We start from the raw sequence: 23,739 nt of genomic DNA, 5'->3' as shown, positions 1-23,739 counted from the left end.
CCTCAGTGTCATCTTTGATTCTTTTTTTTCCTTCACCTTCCACCTGTCCAATGAGTTTCCAATTCCTTTCCCTTCTATGTCTATGATTTCTCTCCTGTCAAACTATTCCTTTCCTTCTCCCTATAACCAAACTAACCCATGTCCTAGTAACTTTCTAAGCAGTTTTCCTCTCCTCTCTACAATTCATACTACTACCAACATATTAACATTTCTCATGGCTGGTTTGGATCATGTAATTCATCAATTCTAAACACTTGATGGCCTGAATCCCTCAGCCTGGCTCTCCATAACCTTCTACTAATCTATTTCTTGGGGCAGCTAGGTGGTGGACAGAGTACCAGGCCTGAAATCGGAAAGATTCATCTTACTGCATTAAAATCCAGCTTCAGACACTCACTAGTTGTTTGACCATGGGCAAGTTACTTATCCCTGTTTACCTGAGCTTCTTCATCTGTCAAATGAGCTAGAGAAGGAAATGGCAAACCACTTCAGTATCACTGCCAAGAAAACCTCAAATGGGGTTACAAAGAGTTAGACGTGACTGAAAAATGACAACCTCCTTCTTCAGTTATTTTTTTTGCCTCATTGCCTATTCCCTTTCATGCACTGAGCACGTTACTCTTTGTTTCCAGAACAATTTTTCCACCCTGAGCATTATCATGGTACTTTATGCTTCTCTCAAGACGGTCTCTTTGAAGTGTAGGTATTTGTGTACATGCCTAATTTTTCTTATTCAATGATGAGCACTTTAGTGGTAGTGGACATTTCTTTGTCTTTGCATCTTCCTAGAGCCTCGCACAATGTTTTGTATATAGTAGTATCACAGAATGATAGTGATAGAAGGACATCAGAGATTCTTTAAGCCAATCTCCTCATGCTACAGATGCGGAAACTCAGGCCCAGGAAGAATTCAAGTCAATAAGTCGACAAGTATTTACTAAGGGTTACTATGTTATAGTCAATATGCTAAGGAATACAAAAAAAGGCAAAAACAATCCCTGACCCAAAGGAGCTCACCCAAAGGTCAGAGGGCTACCACACGAGTGGTACAGGTTGGACCAAAACTCAGGCCTTTTAATTCCCAGCATGTTGCTTTTTCCATTATGCCCACAGAAACTGTGTTCACTGAAGTAAATTAAATCGAATCATTAGTGAGATGTCAAATTAGGGTTCTCCAAAAAATATAGGTAATAACGTCTATCTAAGATAGAAGTGAGGGAGTGGCTGGATGGAGATGGGAGAAGAACAGGTTAGAGAAAAAATGCAGAATGCAACCTAAATCTGAATATTGTTTACAAGATCCAAGCCATATCAATTGAATAAGGTCTCATTATGAATATCATGATGTCTGTATATACATCCACTGAATTGGATTATACTTACATTTGTTTTATGTATAACCTAAGAAAAAATGTAGATATGAGATCAAGAGCTGACAGAAACAATACAATAAAAAACAGAAAGTGTGAGCATGTCAGACTGCATGCTGTGCATTCAGTCATTCAGAAATTAATGGACAAAAAATTATATGTAATAGACTAACACATTTTATTTTTAATTCTATTTTAGTAGTATATATTTGACTTGTCATACTCTTGAGGCCAGAATATTATTTATATTAAGAAAAAAGGTGGTTGATAATTCCATAGCTTCTCATTGTCGTTTCTTATTTATAGTGCGACCAAATACTTAATCTTCTCTTAGTGACATTATCCTCAAACAATATTTGTTCACTTCTTATTATTTGCTGAGCTTCTGGAAAATGTTTTTATCATGAAGAAAATGAAGTTGGTCCACTCAACCTTACAGCAACATAAGCAAATCATTTTAGGTTATCATTTTATATTATGTTAAAGTATAAATTTGGGACCTTATAGATTGGGTGGGAGGCACCATGGTGTAACAGTCGAAAGTTCTGGACTTTAAAGACCTGGATTCTAATCCTGCCTTTTATACTTACTAGCTAATTGACTATGGCCAACCTCTTGGAACCTCAGACAACTCTCCAAAACTATAAATTATGGATGGATTATTTTATCTGTAGGTAGATGGGAGTCCTCACAATGATAAAATTACAGACTCTGACATACTTATATGTATAACTATAAGTATATGAACTGGTCTGTGAACTTTTTTTAACAGATGGAGAAAAATAGTATTTAGTTTGTATTATAATTTCTACATTAAGGACAAGTATAGGGACTATATTGTAATCAAATCCACGAACCTCACACAGCAACATCATTTGCTTTGTGAACATGCCATATCTACTGAAAACAATAAACACATCATAAATTAAAATTACCTGTATATTCAAGAAGAGCCAGAAGTATTCTACTCTTCACCTCTATTTGGATGAAAATGCAATTAATTAGAATTATATTAGAATAATATACTTACAGAGTTTTATACCTTAAAGAATAATAACAATTTATTTAAATGGCATCTACTATATCAACTGGTCTAATTGTTTCCAACTTTTTGATAAAAAAAAAACCTTTTTAATGTGAAACAATTTATTAGACTCCTGTAGTAGTAGTTGAGAAAATATATGACAAGAAATTACTATGAATTTAATAACAATTTAAATGAATTAGTATTTTATTAATAACAGCACATATATAGTTAAAATAACAGGCATTTGAAAAACTATTCATTCTAAATATGTTTGCTTATTTACTATACCAAGCTGAGCTATCTATTTTGTTGGAATGGAATCAAGATCAAAATGAAGATCCTTGGTGAACATATGGATTCATGGACCCCTTGCAGTTACACCAAGACATCAAAAGGGTCCATGGCTCACATGTTAAAAACTATTTGTCTAATCCAATTCCCTTATATTACACATGAAGAAACTGAGATGTGAAGTCACACAGCTATTTAAGAGACAACTTTGTATTAGAACTCAGGTTTATTAACTCCCAGTACAATGTCACCATGCCACAGAAGGCTGCATGTCATATTGGATGGAAAGCTGGCCTTAAGAGTCGCAAAGACCTGGGTTGACATCCTTTTGACAAATTTTGACAGATACTGGATGTTACCTTATACAAATCCCATAATCTCACTTGTGTTCCAGGGTGGAGGGGTCAAATATGTAGCCTACAGGCCACATGTGCCCCAAAACACTTCCGCGTACAGTCTGAACCAGATTAAAATATAACTGGAAAGTATTTAACAAAGTAAATAAAAAGGACAAGAAACATTGGTAATATTAATATGTGATTTTCTAAGTCAAGATATGGCCTACAGGGATTTTTATGCATGGCTTAGTGGACACCATTTGTATTTGATTTTAACACTACTGATCTAGGGCAACTCTTTTAAGTTATATAGAAGGTGCATTGACAGAGGGAATTTTCTATGCTAGAAAATTCAAGGAGCGAGTGCTGATCCTTAATATTAATAATGGATTAAATCATTCTCTCATAAGGAGATGATCTAAGAAGTCAGAATGAGGCAATCTTTAGCCAAATATGGTAAAATTAATATTTCATTAACAGAATTCAGTTGAGACTAGGACCACAAACAATAACTAATTCTAATGGAGTCAAGTTATTGTTCTCCTTCCCTACCCTATGAAAGAAATGTCAATTCACAGGGCATTATAGAAACTAATTTGTCAACTGTGAAAATTAGTGGAAGTAGGCTTTTTAAAAATGAGCTTATTACTTGGATGATAATCTCTCTATTTATATGTATTTATATGGGTTAATGCATCAACTTGATCCTCACAATAAGTTGTTATTGTTTATCCTTTGCTCTCAAAGAGAACCAAATGACATCAGGAAGGTGATATTTTGACTTGCAAGTGAATTGGATTTAAGCGAGGCAGGGCTTGTGCAAAGTCATCAGCCTCACTCTCTCCTCCGGGGTCATCAGAGTCCAACGGCTAGATATAAGTCAGGATGCAGGGGAAGATGCTGGCCTTTTTAAGCTATGGTCTTTCCCAGGTCTCAGTTTATCTGAGGCAACACCCATTCAGTGATTAAAAGCTAGGTAAGAATTGAGTCAAAAGGTCACCTAGTTTGCCTTCACAAAACAATCAATCTGGGAAGGGAAGCCCCTAAGAGGTTCTGGCCAGAACAGAGTCACCCAGCTAGTAAGTGTCTGAAGCTGGATTTTCCTCAGAGTAAGTGACACAAGTTTATAGTCTCTTTTCCCAAGCAAAAACATTTCCAAAAGGTTTTTAACTCATTACAATTGTCCCAGCAGCACTCTCACTATGTACACTGAATTTCCTCACCTCCCATCCCATTTCTTTATGGGTCTTCAGGCACATAAGGGACCAATTATTATACATGCCTATACTCATATAACCTATGGGGCATAAATGAAGAAAATGAAACAAAAGACAGAAAGCAAAATTCTTAAAACCATAGAGTATGCTTTTAACCTTAACGTTATAAAAATTTACATTGGCAAAAATTACTAGGTTCTCCAAAAATAAAAGAAGTGAGGATAATGTCTTTGTTTCTACTATAGTTTTCCTGTGACTTAAAGATATGATAGTTTAAAAATTGAAAACTCAAAGATTATGAGTACAAAGTACATTGCAGCTTTCAAAGGCATAAATTACAATTTTATGCTACACTGTAAAATTGACATCGGTTGCCTAGAAAGTGAAGAAATGTCGCAGTGGGCCAAACTAAATTGCCTTTTAAAACACTTTTTACCTACTTTTATGTTATTATTTTTTCCCCTCTGAACTCAGGTTTTCTTGTTATTGAATCTATCAATTCAGTGAACCAAGAATGCTTTTCCAAATGTGTAAAAAATGCCTTTGTCCTTTCACCTTCAAAATAAAAATAGAGTAGAGCAATACAGGTGACTGAGAAAAAAGGATACTATGATGTTACTGCTTCCTCATGCTGTACCAGTAGTACAGTTCATCTCTACCTAACACAGTCCTCATCATCTAAGCCACTATATTTGTGGCATACACACACACACACACACACACACACACGTATATATATATATACATGTGTATATATATACACATACACACACATACATATGCAAATAAATCAAAGAGTTAAATCTCTAGCCTGGCCTCTCACCTAAGTTCTACCTTTAGTGGAGAAATCTTAGGTTTTCTTTGGTTCATAAATGAGTGACATGTTAAGATCCAGTCAAATAGAGTGTTTTTATTTGACCAAGGAGCATAGGGAGTTGCTCAAAAATTCAATTAATTCCCTTCTATCAGTTAACATTTATTGCATGACTAAATATGTGTCAGGCACCAAGAATATAGAGACAAAAATGTTAATAGTTCCTGCCCTCAAGAAGTTTACTGTAAATTCATTCTAAATCGCTGAAAATATGAATTCCTACAAGATGCTCAGGTTATAACCCAACAGCCAACCAAGGAACATGATCTTACCCATACTTTATTCTTTCCCATCCTATCCATGTTCTTCTTCAAATTATGGTGCCACAAAAAAAAAAAATATCCAGTAGGATTCTACTTCATGAATTCCTATTAAGTGCCTGTTAAATTCTAATTATTCATGATATGTAAGTTAAACATGAGTGACTGAAGATCACAGATCACAAAAAAGATTAAATAATGGACATAAAATTTAAAAAAAATCCATATTTTCATTAGTGGGTTTTTCCCCTAAATCAGGCTTCTGTAAATGTATTTATTGGATGATAAGGATGTTACATGATTAGTTAACTAAAAATAGATAGTGTTTTAAAATTTTAATTAATTCTATTAGCTATATCATAAGTGATTCTTAAAACTGGTGAGATCTTATTGACTCTGACCTTCAATTATTTGTGATGAAAGTTAAGTGAGGTTGTCTAAAACTTTTACATCCCAAGTCATGGTATGTTCCCAAACAAAACTGTCTTTTTTTCAAGTTTATTCTTTAAAGGAAGATCACAATTTCTTTTATAGTGTTAAATTAAATAGTTTGATCATAGAAGTGCTGTGGAAATTAGCCATAAAAGTCAACTTGGCCAAATAATGAAGTGCAAGTAGTTGTAAGTTAAATCAAATAATCTTCTTGTTTTGGGTTTCCATGTAAATGCAGATGTAATAACTGTCTCTTAAGATATTCCATAAAATGAAGCTTATTCAACAAGCATTAGCTTTATTTTTTTCAAAGGCCTCTAGATTTCTTTCCCCTAGATTGTTTCATGCTACTTAATATCATTTTCTCTCCCTTTCATTTTCTCACAAGTCCCTTAAGTTACTCAGGGAGTAACTTCATAAACTTCTATTGGCTGGATGCTAAAATTACAAGTTTCTGGGATTCCTATTTTCTCTTTTCTTCCTCTCCAGAGTGACTTTTGTCCCCTAATCCTACTCCATTGGTACATGTTACTCTGTAAAAAGTTAACCTGTAAAAAATAAAAAGGTTTGGATTTGACAGGGGTACTGGAAGTATCTTTACTAAAATTACACATTTTTTCCCTTTGCTTTTCATCCTGACCTTCAACAAATCTTCTGATATTCTGTGCAAGATTCCGGACACTGCTGGGAAGATTCCAAGGGTCTTGCTTGATGTGAAGCCGAAGCCTTTTTGGACAGCTTAGCTTAGGTTCCATTTCCTGTTGAAACTCTAAACAAAGACAGAAAATATTTCTTGAGTTTTAACCTTCTCAAAGACAGACTGTAATCCTACAGACTTCTGAGTTATTCCTTTAATCTCTACAACTACCTCCAACACAGTTTTATCAGTTGTTTCTGATGCCATTTTATAGAAGATACCAACTATAAAAAGTCATATTATAACAACAGAACCTAGTCTTACTTTTATGAAAGTACTGAAGGTTAGATAGAAAAGTTCTTTTTGATCACATACACCTTTAATTCCATTTTACATTGGAAAGTTTTGTAACAGGTTAAGAAAACTTGCATTTTTTCAAAGAATCAAACGTGAATGAATCATGAAACTGAGGCAACAAAAATTTTTAAAAAATAAAAACTTAGAACATCCTAGAATTGGAAATCGATTATTCCTTATTTTCACATACACGTCTTCTATCTGTCCCCAACTGTTAGTAGTTATATTAAAATGTTACCTTGTAATCCTCGACCTGGTGTGAAGTACTTGGTCTGTTCAAAGACTCTCACTACAGCAGGCCCTTTAAGAAGATTGATAATTGAATCCACCTGTCAATATTAGAGCATTTCTGAGTACTATGAAATCCCAAAAGCAATTCTGTGTTTGCATTTCACTATACTCCCTAAAGCAAAAATTACTAGAAAAAAAAAACATAATTGTTCACTATTCTGGAGAATTCATATGAATTCCAGAGACGCATCTGAGAATAAAAGCATACAAAACAAACTTTGAAGTTAAGAACATTTTTTATGCTTTTTCTTCCTATATTTGAACATATACCTAATAGAAAGGCAATATATCCTGGTAGATAGAGTGATGACTTAGGAATGAGGAAGACCTGGCATCATTTTGCTTTTGACACTGACTTTCTGCTCTCCAAGGTCATCAGATGCAGAAGACTTATTTCATTGTTACTTTCCTCAGTGGAGAGCGCCTTATAATAATGAAATCAAAGATGTGTGTGCATGTGTATGTTTGCATACATGCATGCTCACACCCTATATACATAAAGGACTAAATTCTCCATCATTGAACAGGAGCTAGTAGTTGTTTTTCTGTCACAGAATCAGAGGAGAGGATGTGGCAAGTTAGAAGGTGCAGATATGCAGTTATAATCATTTTACCAGCCAATCATCTTCCATTCCTGCAGCAATGGTGTAGCAACTGAGGGGTACATCATAAACATAGTGCTTGGAGTTCAATTTTTATCAACATAAATATGGATGATGCTTCCCATGTTTTCTGCATCCTTCAGTTTTAATATCTCTATCTCAAGAAGCAGCTAGGTATCACAGTAGAGAGAGGGCTGGGCCTGGAATTGGGAAGACCTGAGTTTAAATTCAGCCTTAGGCATTAGCTGTATGAGCCTACTCAAGTCCTTTAATGTCTATTTGACTCAATTTTCTCAACTGTAAAATCATAACAGTAGCACTTACTTCCTAGTGTGGTTGTGAGAAACAAATGACATAATATTTATAAAGTGCTTAGCATAGTGCCTGGTACATAATAGGGCCTTCCCTCCCTTTGTTCTTTCCTTCCTTCCTTCCTTCCTTTTTTGCTTCCTCTCAATGCCCTAGGCAACTCTCTATAAGTTAAAAGAGAGGGATGGATTGGTAGGGTCAGTTTTCTCATTGTAGGGAGCTCTTTAAAAGAAAACAGTTCAGTCACCAATCCAGTCCCTATCCTTGTCTCTCATTCCAGTAACAAGATATACTGTATAGTTGAATACTGAGTGGGACTGTGAAAGAATGGCTAGTGATAATCCACCAGATCTTAAAACAATAACAACAAAACTTGAGCCATTTTTGGTGGTGGTTGTCACCATCAAAGTGAAGCAGTTATAAGAGCACAAGGCTGGCCTTGCATTTTTTGAAGTTAGGAGAGTCATAAAAATTCTAAACCAAAGCATTTCCCTAAGGATGCTGAACAACCCACCAGGAAATAGAATAACATTTCAATAAAGAAAGATTTCCTCTTTCAAAGCAGTATTTAAACTGTGCTTATTGAAAAGCTTATGAAAAGCTTCAGCCACTCTTACCTGACTAAAGAGATGTTCTAAACAGCCATGCAACTTGTCCTGTTTATCATGAGAAATTCGAATGTTCAAGGGAAGCTCATCACCTGTAGATTACAAACAGCACCACAATGACAAAAACATCTGATTTATGAATATTAAAAGCTAGTCATTTTAATAGGAAAAATAAATATCAGCTGTCTTTATAAATCTTAAAAATGCACTGAATCATCTTTTCTCAAAAAATCTGGAATCAAAATAATTACTAGAACATTAAAGTTTGGTTCAGTCAAGGAACATTAGGAGAGGCCATAGAAGCAGTCTGGTGTATTATATAGAAGTGCCAAACGCAATGAGCCAGAGTGCAGCATGCTGCCTGCACCACATTAAAATGTAATTGGGAAATATTTAACAAGATAAACAAAAATAGAATAGAACACAGATGATATTAATAGATGGTTTTCCAAGTCAATAGGCAACCCACAGGTATCCTGATGTTTAATGGCCCTGCTTTCTATTTGAGCTTGATACCACTGTTGTGGTAGATAAAGGGCTGGACTTAGCATCAAAAAGACATGAGTTCAAATCTCATCTTAGCTACTTCTCACTTTTATGACCTTAAAGAAGCAAGTTAGCATCTCTGAGCCTCAGTTTCCTCATCTGTAAAATTAGAATGATAACAATAATACCTATCTCACAGGTTTGTTGAAGATCAAATGAGATAATGTTATGTAAGGAACTTGGCAAATCTTAGCACTCTCTCTATGTGTGAGCTATTATTACACTGCAGTGCCATATTGTAATACTTCCTTCAAAGAGAATTTGTTTGATTTTGGTTTAGCATTGTCATTTTAAAAAATCTGTTCTGAGTTTAGCAAAATTTTTTTATCCTTGACATATAAAAGATAAAAGATTTGCATAAATGATTGTTCCCTTTTTACTTTCACTCATACTTCTGGACTTTTACTGTGATCTCAGAATGTATTCTCTAGCTATTTACAATTTGTGAGCATCTGAGTTCCCTGTTTGCCTACAATTCCTCATAGTTACATCAGGAAGGCCATAATGGGGATATGGTTAAAACTAATCAGCCTGTGTCAGATCTTATTAATCCACTCCCTCCATCGTGGGTCAGAAAAATTGGCTTTGTTGTATTGAAAGACTCCCAAAACACAAAGCACATTAAACTGGAGTGAAATAACACGCTCTTGCTGCCTAGTATGACAGATAAAAGGATGAAATGAATAAAAACCAAACAATCTCTTAATAATATCTCTAGCAAGACAAAATAAACTGTAGATAGTTTCCCTGAACTCACCTGAGTCCATTTCATCACTGTGAAAGTAGGAACTGCACTGGCTACTGCATATGCTAGTGAAAGACGCAATGGAATTTCTATTGCTGTTACAGTCACTGCAAAGAAGAAACAGCAAAGATCATTTGCAAGGTGAACTTCAACAAATTCTTCTCCTCTGGACTCTTCCTATGTCACTCCCACCTCAGTTAATTGTAAGCCATTTTACTATAGACAGTTTATTATAGACAATAATGACATATGGAATCTTGTTCTCTGAAAGGGCTCTATAATTCAAATTCCCTTATGCCATGTAGCTCCAATTGGAGATAGTGAAAACTATAAAGTAACCATAACATTTAGGAGATAATCTCTTATTAAAACAGTGCAATCAAGCCAAACTTGAAATTTCTCGTTTACCAACTTTAGAGTTAATTTCTATAGTATTCTGCTCTGGTAGGGTAAATGCTAGGACCGAGAATATGGTGATTTGCCATTGACTTAAAAACAAACAAACAATTGAACCCTGCTTCTCAACTCTTTTAACGGCTTATAGATCAATGTGTCTGTTCCACATCTTGCTGTGTAATAAAGGCATGGTAGGAATTTTTAAAATTTCCATTTAGTACAGGCAATAAATATTAAGACTCTGTTGATCTGAATCATTCATAGATATGCAGATATAGATATGGCTATAGATAAACATATATAGATATATACATACATACATGTATACACACATATTAGGGCAATTATAATTCCTATTCTTGCTGTGCCTAGAGCTTATATGAAAATAATTTCATATATGAGCTATCCAGTAGAGAAAGTCCATTTAATCTAACAAAGAATTAAAAAACAGAGAATTACTGATGACATCTGTTTTTATTAGGGGATGTGAGAACATCATCCTGGTGCTCACTCAGAGCACATTTGTATTGTAAACTTTTATCTTCTGCATTATTTTGGGGGGGATTCTTCAACACTGTTCTTTAAAAAAATGCCAGTTAGCCTCTAATAAGGTCAGTTAAATAATCAAATCACTTATCTATGACTACAGGCAGGAAGATTCTAGGTTTGAATCTTGGCCCTCACACTAGCTACATATCCATAGAAAACTCACTTAACCGCCCTACATATCAGGCAACTTGTTAACATTTATTTACTAAGTTAAAGACAGGTTGTGCAATGTAATGAATCTTGATCTTTACCTGTAATATTAACACTATATATGTAAATTATCCTGCTTATTTATAGACCAACCCCTCCCACAAACTTGATGAGCTAGAAAAGAAAAACAAAACTGCTTTTACAAAAGTGAGTAAGATAACTATAGCAAAGGAATGATTTTGGAATGTGAATTTTGTCAACTGGTTTCTTTTCTAAATGTCCAAATTCCTCAGACCTCTATTTTCTTTTGCACTGTAAGGACTTGTCAACCTCAAATTATTATTTGGAAAAACTGCTGAAAGCACAGTATCATATCTGGATGTTTTTGGTTGGTTCATACAAAGTGAAAGAATTAATGAATTACCTGTAGGAATCCCTATTGCTGATAGTGTCATGCCCTGAATCTTCTTGTTCATCTCCTGCTACATTAAAACAGACTTTTTTTCCATTCCTTTCTCCCTTCTCATTGTCACTGTCAGTTGGTATTAAAGACTCAGATGTTTTACGTTCCAATTTGGGAGAATATGTTATTGAAGACAGAAGGCTGCAATATGATAAAAAGCCAAACAGAATAAATGTAATTTTTCAACACTGTCTGCTAAAGATGATAACTCTGTTATTTATTGAACATGACAAATATATACACATTTCCGTGGCTCTATCCTCTTGTTTTCATCAACCGAATAAATCAGAAAATAAAAATATGCTGCATGCAATTTACAGTCTTGAAAAATAACAATAGTTATGATGTGAGGTAAAATTCCCTGATATGTAAAAGAATGAGTGCAAGCATTAAGGTTAAAGAATATATGATAATAAAGCTAGAGCAAGAAGGGATTTCTTTCTTCTAGAATGCACTAGCAGTCTACACACTACAATTACGGATATGAACACACAAAGATGAACTAGAACTAAAAAATAATTAGCTCTGGTCCTTAAACATGAAAATGCTCCACAGGTAAAATATACTTGGAGTTGGAATAGAGATCACAAAGGTCCAATCTCAATAGTTTCAACTTTCTTATATCCTGGCCTAAAAATCCCTCAAGATTTTCAACTCCAGTGAAATCTATCTCTATTCCAGCCATTCAAAAACATGACCACATCACATATTTTGCCATTTTCTCAATATTTCTACCCAGGTTTTAGGTCTTTTCCCTTTCCTAATATAATCACCTGTCCTTCACCTCTTTCACCTACTCTTCTGGTTTTCCATCCTCATTATGAGCTCTAAGCCCTCAAATCCTCCATATTTCCCCAATTTATCAATCGTGCTCATATTTCTTTTCTCTTCCTATAAAGTGTAGGCCCACTGGTCAGCCCCTCAATTATAGGTTCATTCCTCTAGAATTTTTTGCCCTCTTGGCCTTCAAGTCAATGACCAACTACCACAGAGCAGCAAACCCAACTGTTAGCTCCATTCTCTTGACTGGCTTATAAGTCTCTTGAATTCATCAATCAACAAGAATTTAGTAAGTATCTACTATGTATTAGGCAGTAGTCATACACAGACAAAAGTGAAATTGTCTGTGCTGTAAAGAACGCTATATTCCATGTATGTATAAATAAACTCATGTAAAATATTAATGAAATAAATGCAAGCGAAATATTCTTTGAAGAGAAGCATTAGAAGCTAAGATCAAAAAGGGCTTCACAGAGGTGTCATTTGAGCAAAATTTTGAAAGAAAGAAAGGATTATAAGAAGCAGAAGTGATGTCGGAGTACTTTCAAGGCATGAGGGGTAGCTAGTAAAAAGGCATAGAGATGGGAGATGGAGGGTTGTGTACAAGGCATGACAAGAAAGCTAGTTTAGCCAGGCTTAGGAGTGTGCAAAGGGGAACAATGCATACAAATTTTGGAAAAGTAGGCTGGGGCCAGATTGTGAAGGGCTTTAAAAACTAAACATGATGGTTACAGAATGATAAATTTGCAAGTGGGACATTAGAAACCATCAAGTCCAACATCTCATTTTATAGATGAAGAAACTGGAGCTTAAGAAATGAAGTCACTTAAGGGGCAGCTGGGTGGCGCAGTGGATTGAGCATCAGCCCTGGATTCAGGAGGACCTGAGTTCAAATCCAGCCTCAGACACATAACACTCGCTAGCTGTGTGACCCTAGGCAAGTCATTTAACTCCATTGCCTAACCAAAAAGAAAAAGAAGAAGAAATTAAGTCACTTGCCTGGGAGCACAGGGGTAATAAATATCTCAGGAAGGATTTAACCTCAGTTTTCTTGACTCAAAGTCCAGAAGTCTATCCACTATGCCACCTAGATGCCTTATCATAAATATTGGCTATCTTAAGATGCTGAAATGTCCCAAGAAGTGATTTTTTTGCTTTGTCTACATGATAAAAGCAATTCCACCAAAATTTTGTGTTGCTTTTCTATCCCTTTCTCTGCTCCCTCAAAAGAATTTCCCTAAATTGACATAAGAGAAATATGAGAAGAAAGTACATGCAATTATACAAGATACAAATTGACTTTTCAAAGAAACTGTTGAATGCTGAGAAATGGAAAATGGATAATGGTAAACCCAATGACTCTGACTACCATTGTTTCTTAATTAACTGTGGTAAAGTAGTCATTATAATGGAGAGCTAGAATTGAGAAACTATCTTAACCCCAAAACAATTAATTTCCTTGCCAAGAAGAGAAACATGGGATTCAAAGGCAACATCATTCTAAAGTATAAGCTAATTTGCTAAACAATACAGAAAATGGTGGCAGAAGATTACAAGCAGTGTCTCCTCAGAAGAAAATGAACAGCAGGGAAAGATAAAACAAATTCGCAGAAAGCTTGGCTTGAGACCGACACGGGTCAAATCTTCTCAAAGATGTTTCCAAGTAAATCATGGAAGAGAATCCTAAGTAGACAGAAAATTGAACACAATGGATAGCATCATGACAGTGATCTATTCTCATTATCAATAGCAATAGGACCACTATATACCTCACTACCCTATAGTATGGCTATATGAAGATGTTGAAATAGTTCTCAAGAAAATGAAGTTAGGGAAAAGGCCTGAAATAGACCAAATACACCAAATAGATATAGGAGATAGATATCTTGCTGGAGGCAACATAATTTTGAAATCAGTGAGAAATCAATTTTTAGAAAATTACACAAGAGAAAAGGAAGAAAACACTGAGAAATAATCCTGGATAATAATATTACTAAAAATAAAGGTTATCAAGAGTTCATCAGCAATAATTGAACTATCTGCCTACTTTCTCATCTCTATAATCTTTTGTCAGAATGTTATAAATATTTATTAAGGGTATCCTTGATGAATATATGAGAAGGAAATAGTCGAGCTTTCACAAATAATTTTCTACATCCTCCTACATCCTCAGTTACAAAACTGTCTACGAGGTACAAAGAAAAGAAGACTGCCATTTTTATTGTTTGTCAGTTTAAAAAAATGACTTATAGAGTCTAATGCCTTCAACACGGAAAAGACTCAATGGTTTTCCTACAACAAGGTTAAGAACATACAAGACACAACCTCTAAGATCCACCCATCGAGATAACTTTACTAAATGGTCACATGGTCATCCAATGAGGCATAAAATAAGAAGAAATTTGTTACAGTCTTGGAGGATAACCTTCTTATGGAGGATGACCTTTTCAGAGTCCAGATGGAAAAAGAATTCCCTCAGTGATGATGAGGTCTGGTCAATGTTGTTGTTTATAGATTACAACAAGTTGATTGCATCAATCTCCACTATTCCTTAGGGTATCTCCAATTAAATCCACAACTACTCAAAAGAAATTGACCCAATATTTCACACAGAAAATAAAAACACAGATTAAAAACAGTTATTTCCCAGACAATAACATGCATTTGGATTGGCAGCCTATTGAATTGGTCCATCAATATACAAACAATGTACTAAAACTACCTGGAAAAATAGGTGACATCAAAAATTTATTATAAGGAAGAGACTAGTTGGATTATATTAGGGAAACTATACTCAAAGCCAATGAAAATGTATTAAGCAAACACCTACTATGTGCCAGGTACTGTTCTAAGTTCTGGGGAAACAAAGAAAAGTAAAAGGTAATCTTGCCCTTTAGGAGCTTACAGTTCTGAGGGGGTTGGGGGAGAGACAGATATACAAAGAACAAGCTATATACAGGATAAACTGAAGATAACAAAAGAAAGGCACTGGAAATAATAGGTATGGCAAAAGGCTTCCTTCTGAAGGTGAGATTTTAAATGAGACTTGAAGGAAGCCAGGGAAGCATGGAAAAAAATGAGAAGGGAGAGAGTTCCAGGCATGGAAGACAGCAAGCAAAAATATCTGGGGTCAGATAATGGATTATCTAGTTCTAGAATAGCAAGGAAGCCAGTGTCATTGAATCCAAAAGTACACTAGGACAGGTAGCAAGGAGTAAGAAGACTGGAAGAGTAGGAAGGAATCAGGTTATAGAGGGCTTTAAAACATATTTGATCCTGAAGGAGAGAAAGAGCTATTGAAGTTCATTTAGGGAAGGTGGTGACATGATCACACCTGGAAATAAGGAAAATCAATTTCTCTGACAAATAATAGAGAGACAGGAATCTGAGAGACTTGAAGCAGGGAGACCAGTTCACAGGCTATTACAATAGTCTAGGTGAGGTAGTGAAGAGAGCCTGCACCTGGGTAGCGGCAGTGTCAAAGCATAAAAGGTGACATGTGAGAGATGTAAGAAGGTAGAAAATACAAGACTTGGAACAGATTAGATATAGGCGGTAAGAGTAAAGAGTCAAGGATAATACTAAGTGGAAAGGTCATGTGACTTGGGAGATATTAGTACTCTTGATAGTAACTGAGAACTTAGAAAGAGGGGAATATTTAGGAAGGAAAAATAATGAATTCAATGTGTTTAAGAAGTCTAAAGGACATCCAAGTGGAGATGTCCAACAGGAAGATGAAGACATGAGACTGGAGTTGAGCAGAAAGGTTAAGGCCGGATAAATACATTTGAGAATCATCCATCATAGAGATGATAATTAAATACATGGGAGCTTATGAGATCACCAAGTGAAACAGTAGATAGAGGGAGAGAATTAAGAGGGCCAAGGGTAGAGACTTGTGGGATCTTGCAATGAAATGAAAATGGAAAGACAGGTTCATGTCAGATTGTGGGGGGTGGGAGTTCCTTGAATGCCAGGCTGAGAAATTTGAATACTGTTTGACAGAGAGTAAGGAAAGTCATTGAAGAGTTCTGAGAAGTGACATGATGAAATCTATGTATAAGATTAATCTGGCAGCAGTACAAAGTGTGAACTGAAGGGATCAAAAGATGAAGATGGAAAGATCTGTAAGCAGTCTATGGTAACGAGAGAGTTGAGTGGTAATGACAATCTGTACTAGGATGGTAGCAGTGTTAATATAGGGGAAAGAAGATGAACAAGAAATGAGAGATGGGCAGATCGACATTCATACACACACACAAATAATATACATGATTTGGTGGCTTACTGGTAAGAGAAGTGAAAGAGACAGGCATGTTGCACTCTGTGGTACCATGAAAAGAAGGAGTTAAATCAAAAAGAGGAAGAACAGGTTTAGGAGAACAACCAATACGCTCAAATTGGGGCACATCGAATATGAGGTGCATCAAGGTGCACACATCCTGTTTGTATTTGGAAATGGTGATGTGGGGATGAGAAAAGTGTTCAGGGATTATGTGTTACTGATCTAGCAAAAGCAATCACTGAAGCCTTAAGAGTGGGGGAAAAAACAACAACAACAGGCATATCTCAACATGTCCACATCCATTTAAAAGCATCATCTGTTGCAGGGGTCAACCTTTTGTATGTGTGTCATAGATTTCTTTGACATTCTGGGGAAGCCTATGGACTCCATAAAATGTTTATTAATGCATGAAACAAAATGCATAAGCTTACAAAGGAAACAAATCATATAGAAATAAGGATGTGGCTCTTTTTTTTCCCATCCAAATTCATAAACTCTCTGAAATCTATACATAGAAAATCGGTCTGTGGAACCTGTGGTAAGAACCCCTAATTTATTGCCACTGAAAAAAAAGACTGATAGATGAAGTTTTCATATCACCTTTGCAGTCATTTATATCATCTTCTAGTTTTCTTTCATTTTGTTTTGTGAAAGAGCAGGAATAGAAGAGTATCCCCTACTAACTCCATTCAGGAGATAAAGAGAAACTATGGGCATTAGAATAGACCAGGTTATCCTGTTTCCTTTATTTCCTAAAGTGGGACCAGTCCCTTGCATTCTTTGATCTGATTTCACAGTAATTTCTGTTAAATTATTTAGGAAAATACTCATGATAATCTCTAAGCAATTACAAACCAGGTTTGCCATCAAGGGCCTTCCTAATGTCTACTCCTATCTTTGGTGAACTGGAATTTATAGGTAAGAGCCATGTATTCAGCAACCAACTTACCAGGCAAATTCCTAAGTTTTTTTGCCCATTACAATATTCAGTCCATTCCTATTCTCTGTTTTATTCTTCCCTGCCTTACATCAATATTTATCCATTTACTACAATAATGTTTACTACTTACTTTTCCCTTTTCGTTCTTCCCTATCCCTCTGAACAATTTTGGGTTCTGCATCAATTTTTCTCCTCATAGCACTAGAGCTAAAGTTTAAGAAACAGACAGAAATGTGAAGCTGTCTGTTATTGGGATGTACTTTCTTAAAAAGGAAAAGAAAATTCACTTCCTGCAGGACAAGCTTAATCTTGGTCCTAATGACTAGACCCATAACTTCATATTATTTATTCCAAGGAGCAGTTAGACTCTTATGTCCTTAATGGATCTGAAAAATATTTAGAGGGAGGCAGCTAGGGGGCGCAGTGGATACACACCGGTCCTGGAGTCATGGAGTTCAAATCCAGCTTCAGACACATAACACTTACTAGCTCTGTGTGACCCTGGACAATTCACTTAACCCCATTGCTTAGCCCCCCCAAAAATGTTTAGAGGACCAAAAGAAGATATAGTGGAATGCGAGTTCAGTTCTATTTCCAGCTCCCAAAGAAAGGAAAGAAGATTAAAGAAAAAAAAAGAAAGAAGGAAAGAAAGGGAAGGGAAAAAAAAGAGAAGAAAAAAGAAGAGAAAGGAAAAGGGGAGGGGAGGGGAGGGGAGGAGAAGGGAGGGGAGGAGAAGGAAGGGTAGGGGAAGGGAGGGGAGGGGAGGAGAGGGGAGGAGAAGGGAGGGGAAGAAAAACAGTTTCAATCTGAACTGATTCCTTCAGCTCTCTCTATGGAGGATGACAGCATGTTTCAACATGAGCCCTTCAGAATTGTGGTTGGTCAGGTCACTGCTTTGATCAGAATTCCCAAATCTTTCAAAGTTAATTATTTTTACAATATTTTTGTTTTTGTACAAATTGTTCTCCTAAACAAATATTTCCTAGACCCTCCTGTTTGCAGATGACATTTTATCAACTGAATGAAGTCTAAGAATATTACAAAACCTCTTAAGTCAAATTCATAATTACTTATTAGAACCTGACCTAAATAGCAAAAATAGGATGGGGAGAGAAAGTTGATTAAAAAAATAGAGATTATATTTAGACAGACAACTCATAAAGTTGGCCATCAAAATATTTATCTTAGACAGATGTTATGAATGGAAAATTAGTTGGGCACACTACAGCATAGTAAGAAAAGAGCAGGATTGCCTTGGGGAAATTGCACAGTACATTTAATTACCCCCAGGCTTCACATTGAAATGGAAGCTCCTCATTTTTATCAAGAATATTCTTCCAGGAGTGCTACATGACTGCAAGTCACAAAACACCACAATCTCTTAAGAATTAAAGTCAAGTGTTAAACAAAAGGAAATGGAGAGAGGTGGGTGTAAATAGACATCATCAAATAAGAATTGTATAAGAGAAGCAGGATAAAAGAAATCATTTGAGAAATATGGATGGAAAGAAAGTGACACAGTCACATGGTGGGAGACAGTCCTGCTGCCTCAGTGGTACCCTTGCATTGTCAAGAGAAACAGAAAACAACCTAGGACATTGTGAGGAATTCCCATGGAAAATCCACAGTAAGATGTGCAGGATGGGGACTCATGGATTTATTTCAAACTGCAATGTTGAAGGAAGTATCCCCATTGATGAGATTCCAGAACAACGAAAGTATTAGGACATATGTTTCTATTCAACTATGTCTTAAATAAATAATGAAGATCTCAGCACTCTTTAAAGATAGTTTTAGAACAATCTCTACTGTAGTACACTCCTAATATAGATCAGCACAATCCAAATAATAAAACTATATTTATTAAATGAAGTAAAATCTAATGTCATAAAATGTCAACTTTTCTGCCAAAAGGTCACTTTTGAACTGTGTTTTGGAAATAACAAACAATTGTTTAAAAATAGCTTCCCATTCCCACATCAGCTTTGTTCCAAGTTCCTAATTTATTGGTAAATAGAGGAAGTAATAAGTATGACACACCAAATATCATCAACAAAAGTTATTTATAAATACTAGTATTCATTTAAAAAAAATCTCATTTGGGGAAAAAAGATTAAATCCAAACTATTAATAAAACTCCAGACAAAATGATATAGGAAACATTCAATGATAATTTTGAAATTATGATACATCTGTCTTTGAAATCTTGAGCTCTTAATTTGGAAAGATTTCCTTAAAAACCAAAAGTTGCTAACAGAAGCTTGAATAGTTGCATGTGTATTTACAACAGAGGTATACAGCACCAATAGCAACAAAAATAAATTATACATTGTATGTTAATACTTAAATTATAAACCAGAATTTTGAGTCCAAAATAAAATCCACGTGTCAATCATATCACCCTGTTAGAGCACACATGACAGTAGATTGCAACTACAGATGAGAAAGAGAAAGGTAAAGTTTTATAACAAATAGGGACCTATTAGGTGATTAGAATTCCTGAAAATAGTTGTCATCAAATAAAGACATATACGTATACATATATATATATATATATGTGTGTGTATACACATATATGTATGTGTATATACATATATTTGATAATATGTAATAATTAAAAAATAAAGCAACAAAACCATAGGGAGGCAGAACTACTCCATATGGAAAGGTACAAATATTCATTTCAAACAAAAGGGTAAAATAGATTATATCTTAAATGCACGTGCTGATTTGATCTTAGAAAGTAGCATTTGAACCTGTGATTTGAATTAAATTGATATGCTTGTTTTAACCTTCTTATTTATTGGAATAGCTGTGGATTTTGTAAATTATGGTCATTCATCTAACCCATACTTTCTGAGTACTTATCATATTCTCAGCATTGTGCTAGATATAATGTTCTTTTTTTATCTCTTTACTCTTTGAATTTTATAGTTCTAATATGTTTTTGTATATTTTAGCATTAATTTAATACTATAAAGTATAATTATATACACATTTTAAATTATATGTTTATATCCCATTGCAAATATGTTCACAGCATTTTCTTCATAGTCTTCAAGTGTTGAGCTTCTGGAAAGTAGGATCTCTAACATAATTCTCATCATATTTGGTAATAACAGAGATGAACATATGGTAATAATTCCAGTAGTCACATTTTACAAAAAGGGAAAAGTTAAAAGTATAAAGATATTACATAATGTACTTACTCATCTATTTGACAGACACATATTTCCACCTCTTTCAAAGCAGTCTGAAGCTTGCCCAACAATTTCTGATAGATATCTTGTGTTTCTAAGTCCTCCTCTTTTAACAAATACCGGAGGCCATGCCCATCCTGCTGTCCCAGAGACAATCCTGAAGGGGCTGCCATGGTGGTAATGGTATGCTGGATATATACCATAGGATTTAGTTTTCCTGAAAGATGCAGATATTTTCATATGAACCATATATCCATTAACTTTTATATATTTATTTTAATTAATTTTAAAGACCAAGCCATGAATAATGAGGATAATGTCCTTTTTATCCTAACTGGGGCAAAGAGGAAATAGAAGCTCCTGAGGTGACTTCCTTAATGCTTGGGAAACCACAATGAGCACCCTTCCCACTGTCAGAGGAAAAAGATTTCCACTGTTGTCTGGATCAAAACAAAGGAGTGTGACTGCATTCACTACAGCTGCCCCAGCAGCTATAGCACAACCCATCCCTTCAGTTACAGTTTCATTTGAAATAAGAAAGTGGTAAAGTTGGAGACATCATTGTCCTTTTAGGATCATGGGGTCATAATTTAGAACTGGAAGGGATCTTAGAAATCACTGATGGAAACTGATTCCCCCATCCCATTTCACAGATGAGTAAATGGAGGCACAGAGGGGTTGAATGACTCACCCAGGTTTACACAGTATATGTCTGAGAAAAGATTTGAACTCACTGTCATCACTTCAAGTCCAATGCCCTATCCACCACACCATGTCACCTCTCTTTTTTACGCCCACTTCTCTATCCTCAACATCTATTTACCTCCACTAACAAAAGTGACAACCACTTAGGTACGTGAAAGATCAATGAAAATTAATTTTCCATATTTAATACAAAAAAGAGTGGCTACAACTTACACATCTATGAAAAGACATATACATGAAAACTTCCATGTCTGCAAATAGATAATAAAACTGCTTTCCCTCTTTAAAAAATCAGGTTAGCTTAGAAAGGGACAGGTATTTACCAAAAAGAATTAAGAGTCAGTGTGGCATAGCAGGAAAACAAGGGCTGGGTCTGAAATAAGGAAAATTGAGGCTCAAATTGGTTCTCTAGTTCTTACTAGCTGTCTGGCCTCTAGGCAAATTACTTAGCCACTCTGAGACTACATTTCTTCTTCCAGAAAAGGAAAATAAATAATAACAATACTTTCCCATAGGTAAGTTGTTGTGAGGCTCAAATGAGATACAATGTCAAAAGTGTTAATAATAAATATCATCCAGTCAACTAGCATTTAATAAGCACCTACTATATGTCAGGTACAATGCTAAGTACTGGGGATACAAAGAAAAAAAAAACAGTCTCTGCTCTCAAGGAACTCACAGTCTAATAAGCACTATGTACAAAGGATAATTTCAAAGGAAAAAAGCACTGATTTAGGAGACCTAAAAAGATCTATTGAAGAAAATTTCAGTTATTCTTATCAGTATTACTATTGTTATTGTTGCTGTTATTATTAAATATTACTATTATTGTTTCAATGAAACAATCTTGACAGATTATGCCTTCCTCCACTCCCCTATAAGAAGGCAAACAGACTAAAACAGCTAGAATGCTTGATAGATCCATGAATATAATTTCCCCACCATCTTTTTCCCTCTCAAAACTTTACCAATTCCTGAGCTAGTTTATTGATTTGAATATTCAAATAGTGCCAAGAGACTGTGAGTGTATGTGAAGAAAGCTCCATTTGTCTTTGTTTTTCTGAACATTCAATAGTTGTCCCCTAACTGCTGTCACCACTCAGATCTAACTTGAAATTTTGGAAGGGGCTAAGTTTTTCTATAATTTCAATGTTTGCTGCTTTGCTTCTCAAGGACCAGGAGAGACAGTCAAGAAATAAGGTGCCTGGCAGAAGACATTAGTACATCCATCCTTTCATCCTTCTTGTGTCTACCACTGATGATTTGTATATGACTAACAAACTTGACAAGGACCAGAGTTCTTAATCTTTTTTTTATGGACTCCTTTGCCAGTCTGATGAAACTTACAGACCCCTTTTCAGAATGTTTTTAAATGCATAAAATAAGTATACTAATCATATTGAAATTCAATTATCAAAATACAGGTTTTCAAAAGTTCACAGACTCCAGATTAAGAAGTCATGAATTAGGGTAATGGAGTTATTAAAGCTGTAGGAATAATTATAAACATCTATTTTTAAATTTTGAGAAAATTTTACAAAAGCCACCATACCTTGCTCAGAAACTTTATTTTCTTTATCATGAGAATTATGTTTTCTGTTGTCCAGTTGTACTCCAAAGGCACTTCCCAGGGACGTTGAGGTTTTGGGATAAGAAACTTCCATGACGTTGACGTGGCAATTAGTGGGACAAAAATCACTGCTGTGCAATGGAGAGATCTTTGACTTGGCCTGTTTAAAGGTAGGCCAGGCTCTATTCTTAAGGACACGTGAAAACTGCAGATTAAAAAATATATATATATATATGTTATAAAGTTGTACATAGAATAGATTACTATGACATTCATCAACATCATGAAGGAATTAATCATATGAATTAGAATGAGCAAACAATAGCTTAAAAACCATAGATATGAAATGCCTATCTTACTTCTAAAATTTGACTAAGAGGTATTGTTCTTCATGACTATGTTCTTACTGAGAGCAAGGTGTAATAACCCTTTCAGATGCTAAGGAAAGGAAGAAAAAGGCTTAGGAACTGAGGCTCTATGCCTCGATTTGGGGACAGAATTTTGGATAAAAGGTGGCAAAGAAGCAGAAATGAGAACCTTTAGGTCAAGGAAGGTAGAAAATGGGATTCTAGGGTAGAATCTGCTTCCTAGGACATGGGGAACATTCTGCAGAACAGGGGGAGACTCCATTGATAGTCTACTTTTTAGAATAAATAACATTTTAAATGCATAAAATGAAATACAAGTGATTACCATGAAATCCGTTTATATTAGACTATAGTTATCAAATTTAAAATTAAATAAAGGACAAATCCTCAGGCTCCAGATTAGGAATTCCTGCCCTGGATTGTGGGAAA

The 23,739-nt window shown here is 35.2% G+C and overlaps 1 protein-coding gene across 1 annotated transcript in view; it reads right to left on the bottom strand.

Moving 5' to 3' along the window:
- The window catches only part of LOC114054096 (phosphatidylinositol 3,4,5-trisphosphate-dependent Rac exchanger 2 protein), a 385,890-nt gene that overhangs the window by 125,628 nt on the left and 236,523 nt on the right, over window positions 1–23,739 (bottom strand). The window contains exons 25-32 of the mRNA XM_027877210.1: window positions 22,925–23,147; window positions 20,677–20,884; window positions 11,424–11,603; window positions 9,917–10,011; window positions 8,623–8,705; window positions 7,042–7,132; window positions 6,450–6,578; window positions 2,306–2,347 (exon numbers count right to left, since the gene is read on the bottom strand). Coding sequence (XP_027733011.1) covers window positions 2,306–2,347; window positions 6,450–6,578; window positions 7,042–7,132; window positions 8,623–8,705; window positions 9,917–10,011; window positions 11,424–11,603; window positions 20,677–20,884; window positions 22,925–23,147 — 1,051 coding nt within the window. The remainder of the gene's footprint in view (window positions 1–2,305; window positions 2,348–6,449; window positions 6,579–7,041; window positions 7,133–8,622; window positions 8,706–9,916; window positions 10,012–11,423; window positions 11,604–20,676; window positions 20,885–22,924; window positions 23,148–23,739) is intronic.

Source organism: Vombatus ursinus, unplaced genomic scaffold (assembly GCF_900497805.2).
Source record: "Vombatus ursinus unplaced genomic scaffold, bare-nosed wombat genome assembly UNPS02014812.1, whole genome shotgun sequence".
Classification (NCBI taxonomy): domain Eukaryota; kingdom Metazoa; phylum Chordata; class Mammalia; order Diprotodontia; family Vombatidae; genus Vombatus; species Vombatus ursinus.
The sequence above is the reverse complement of the archived record's forward strand: the minus strand, read 5'-3'. Positions and strand labels throughout refer to the sequence as shown.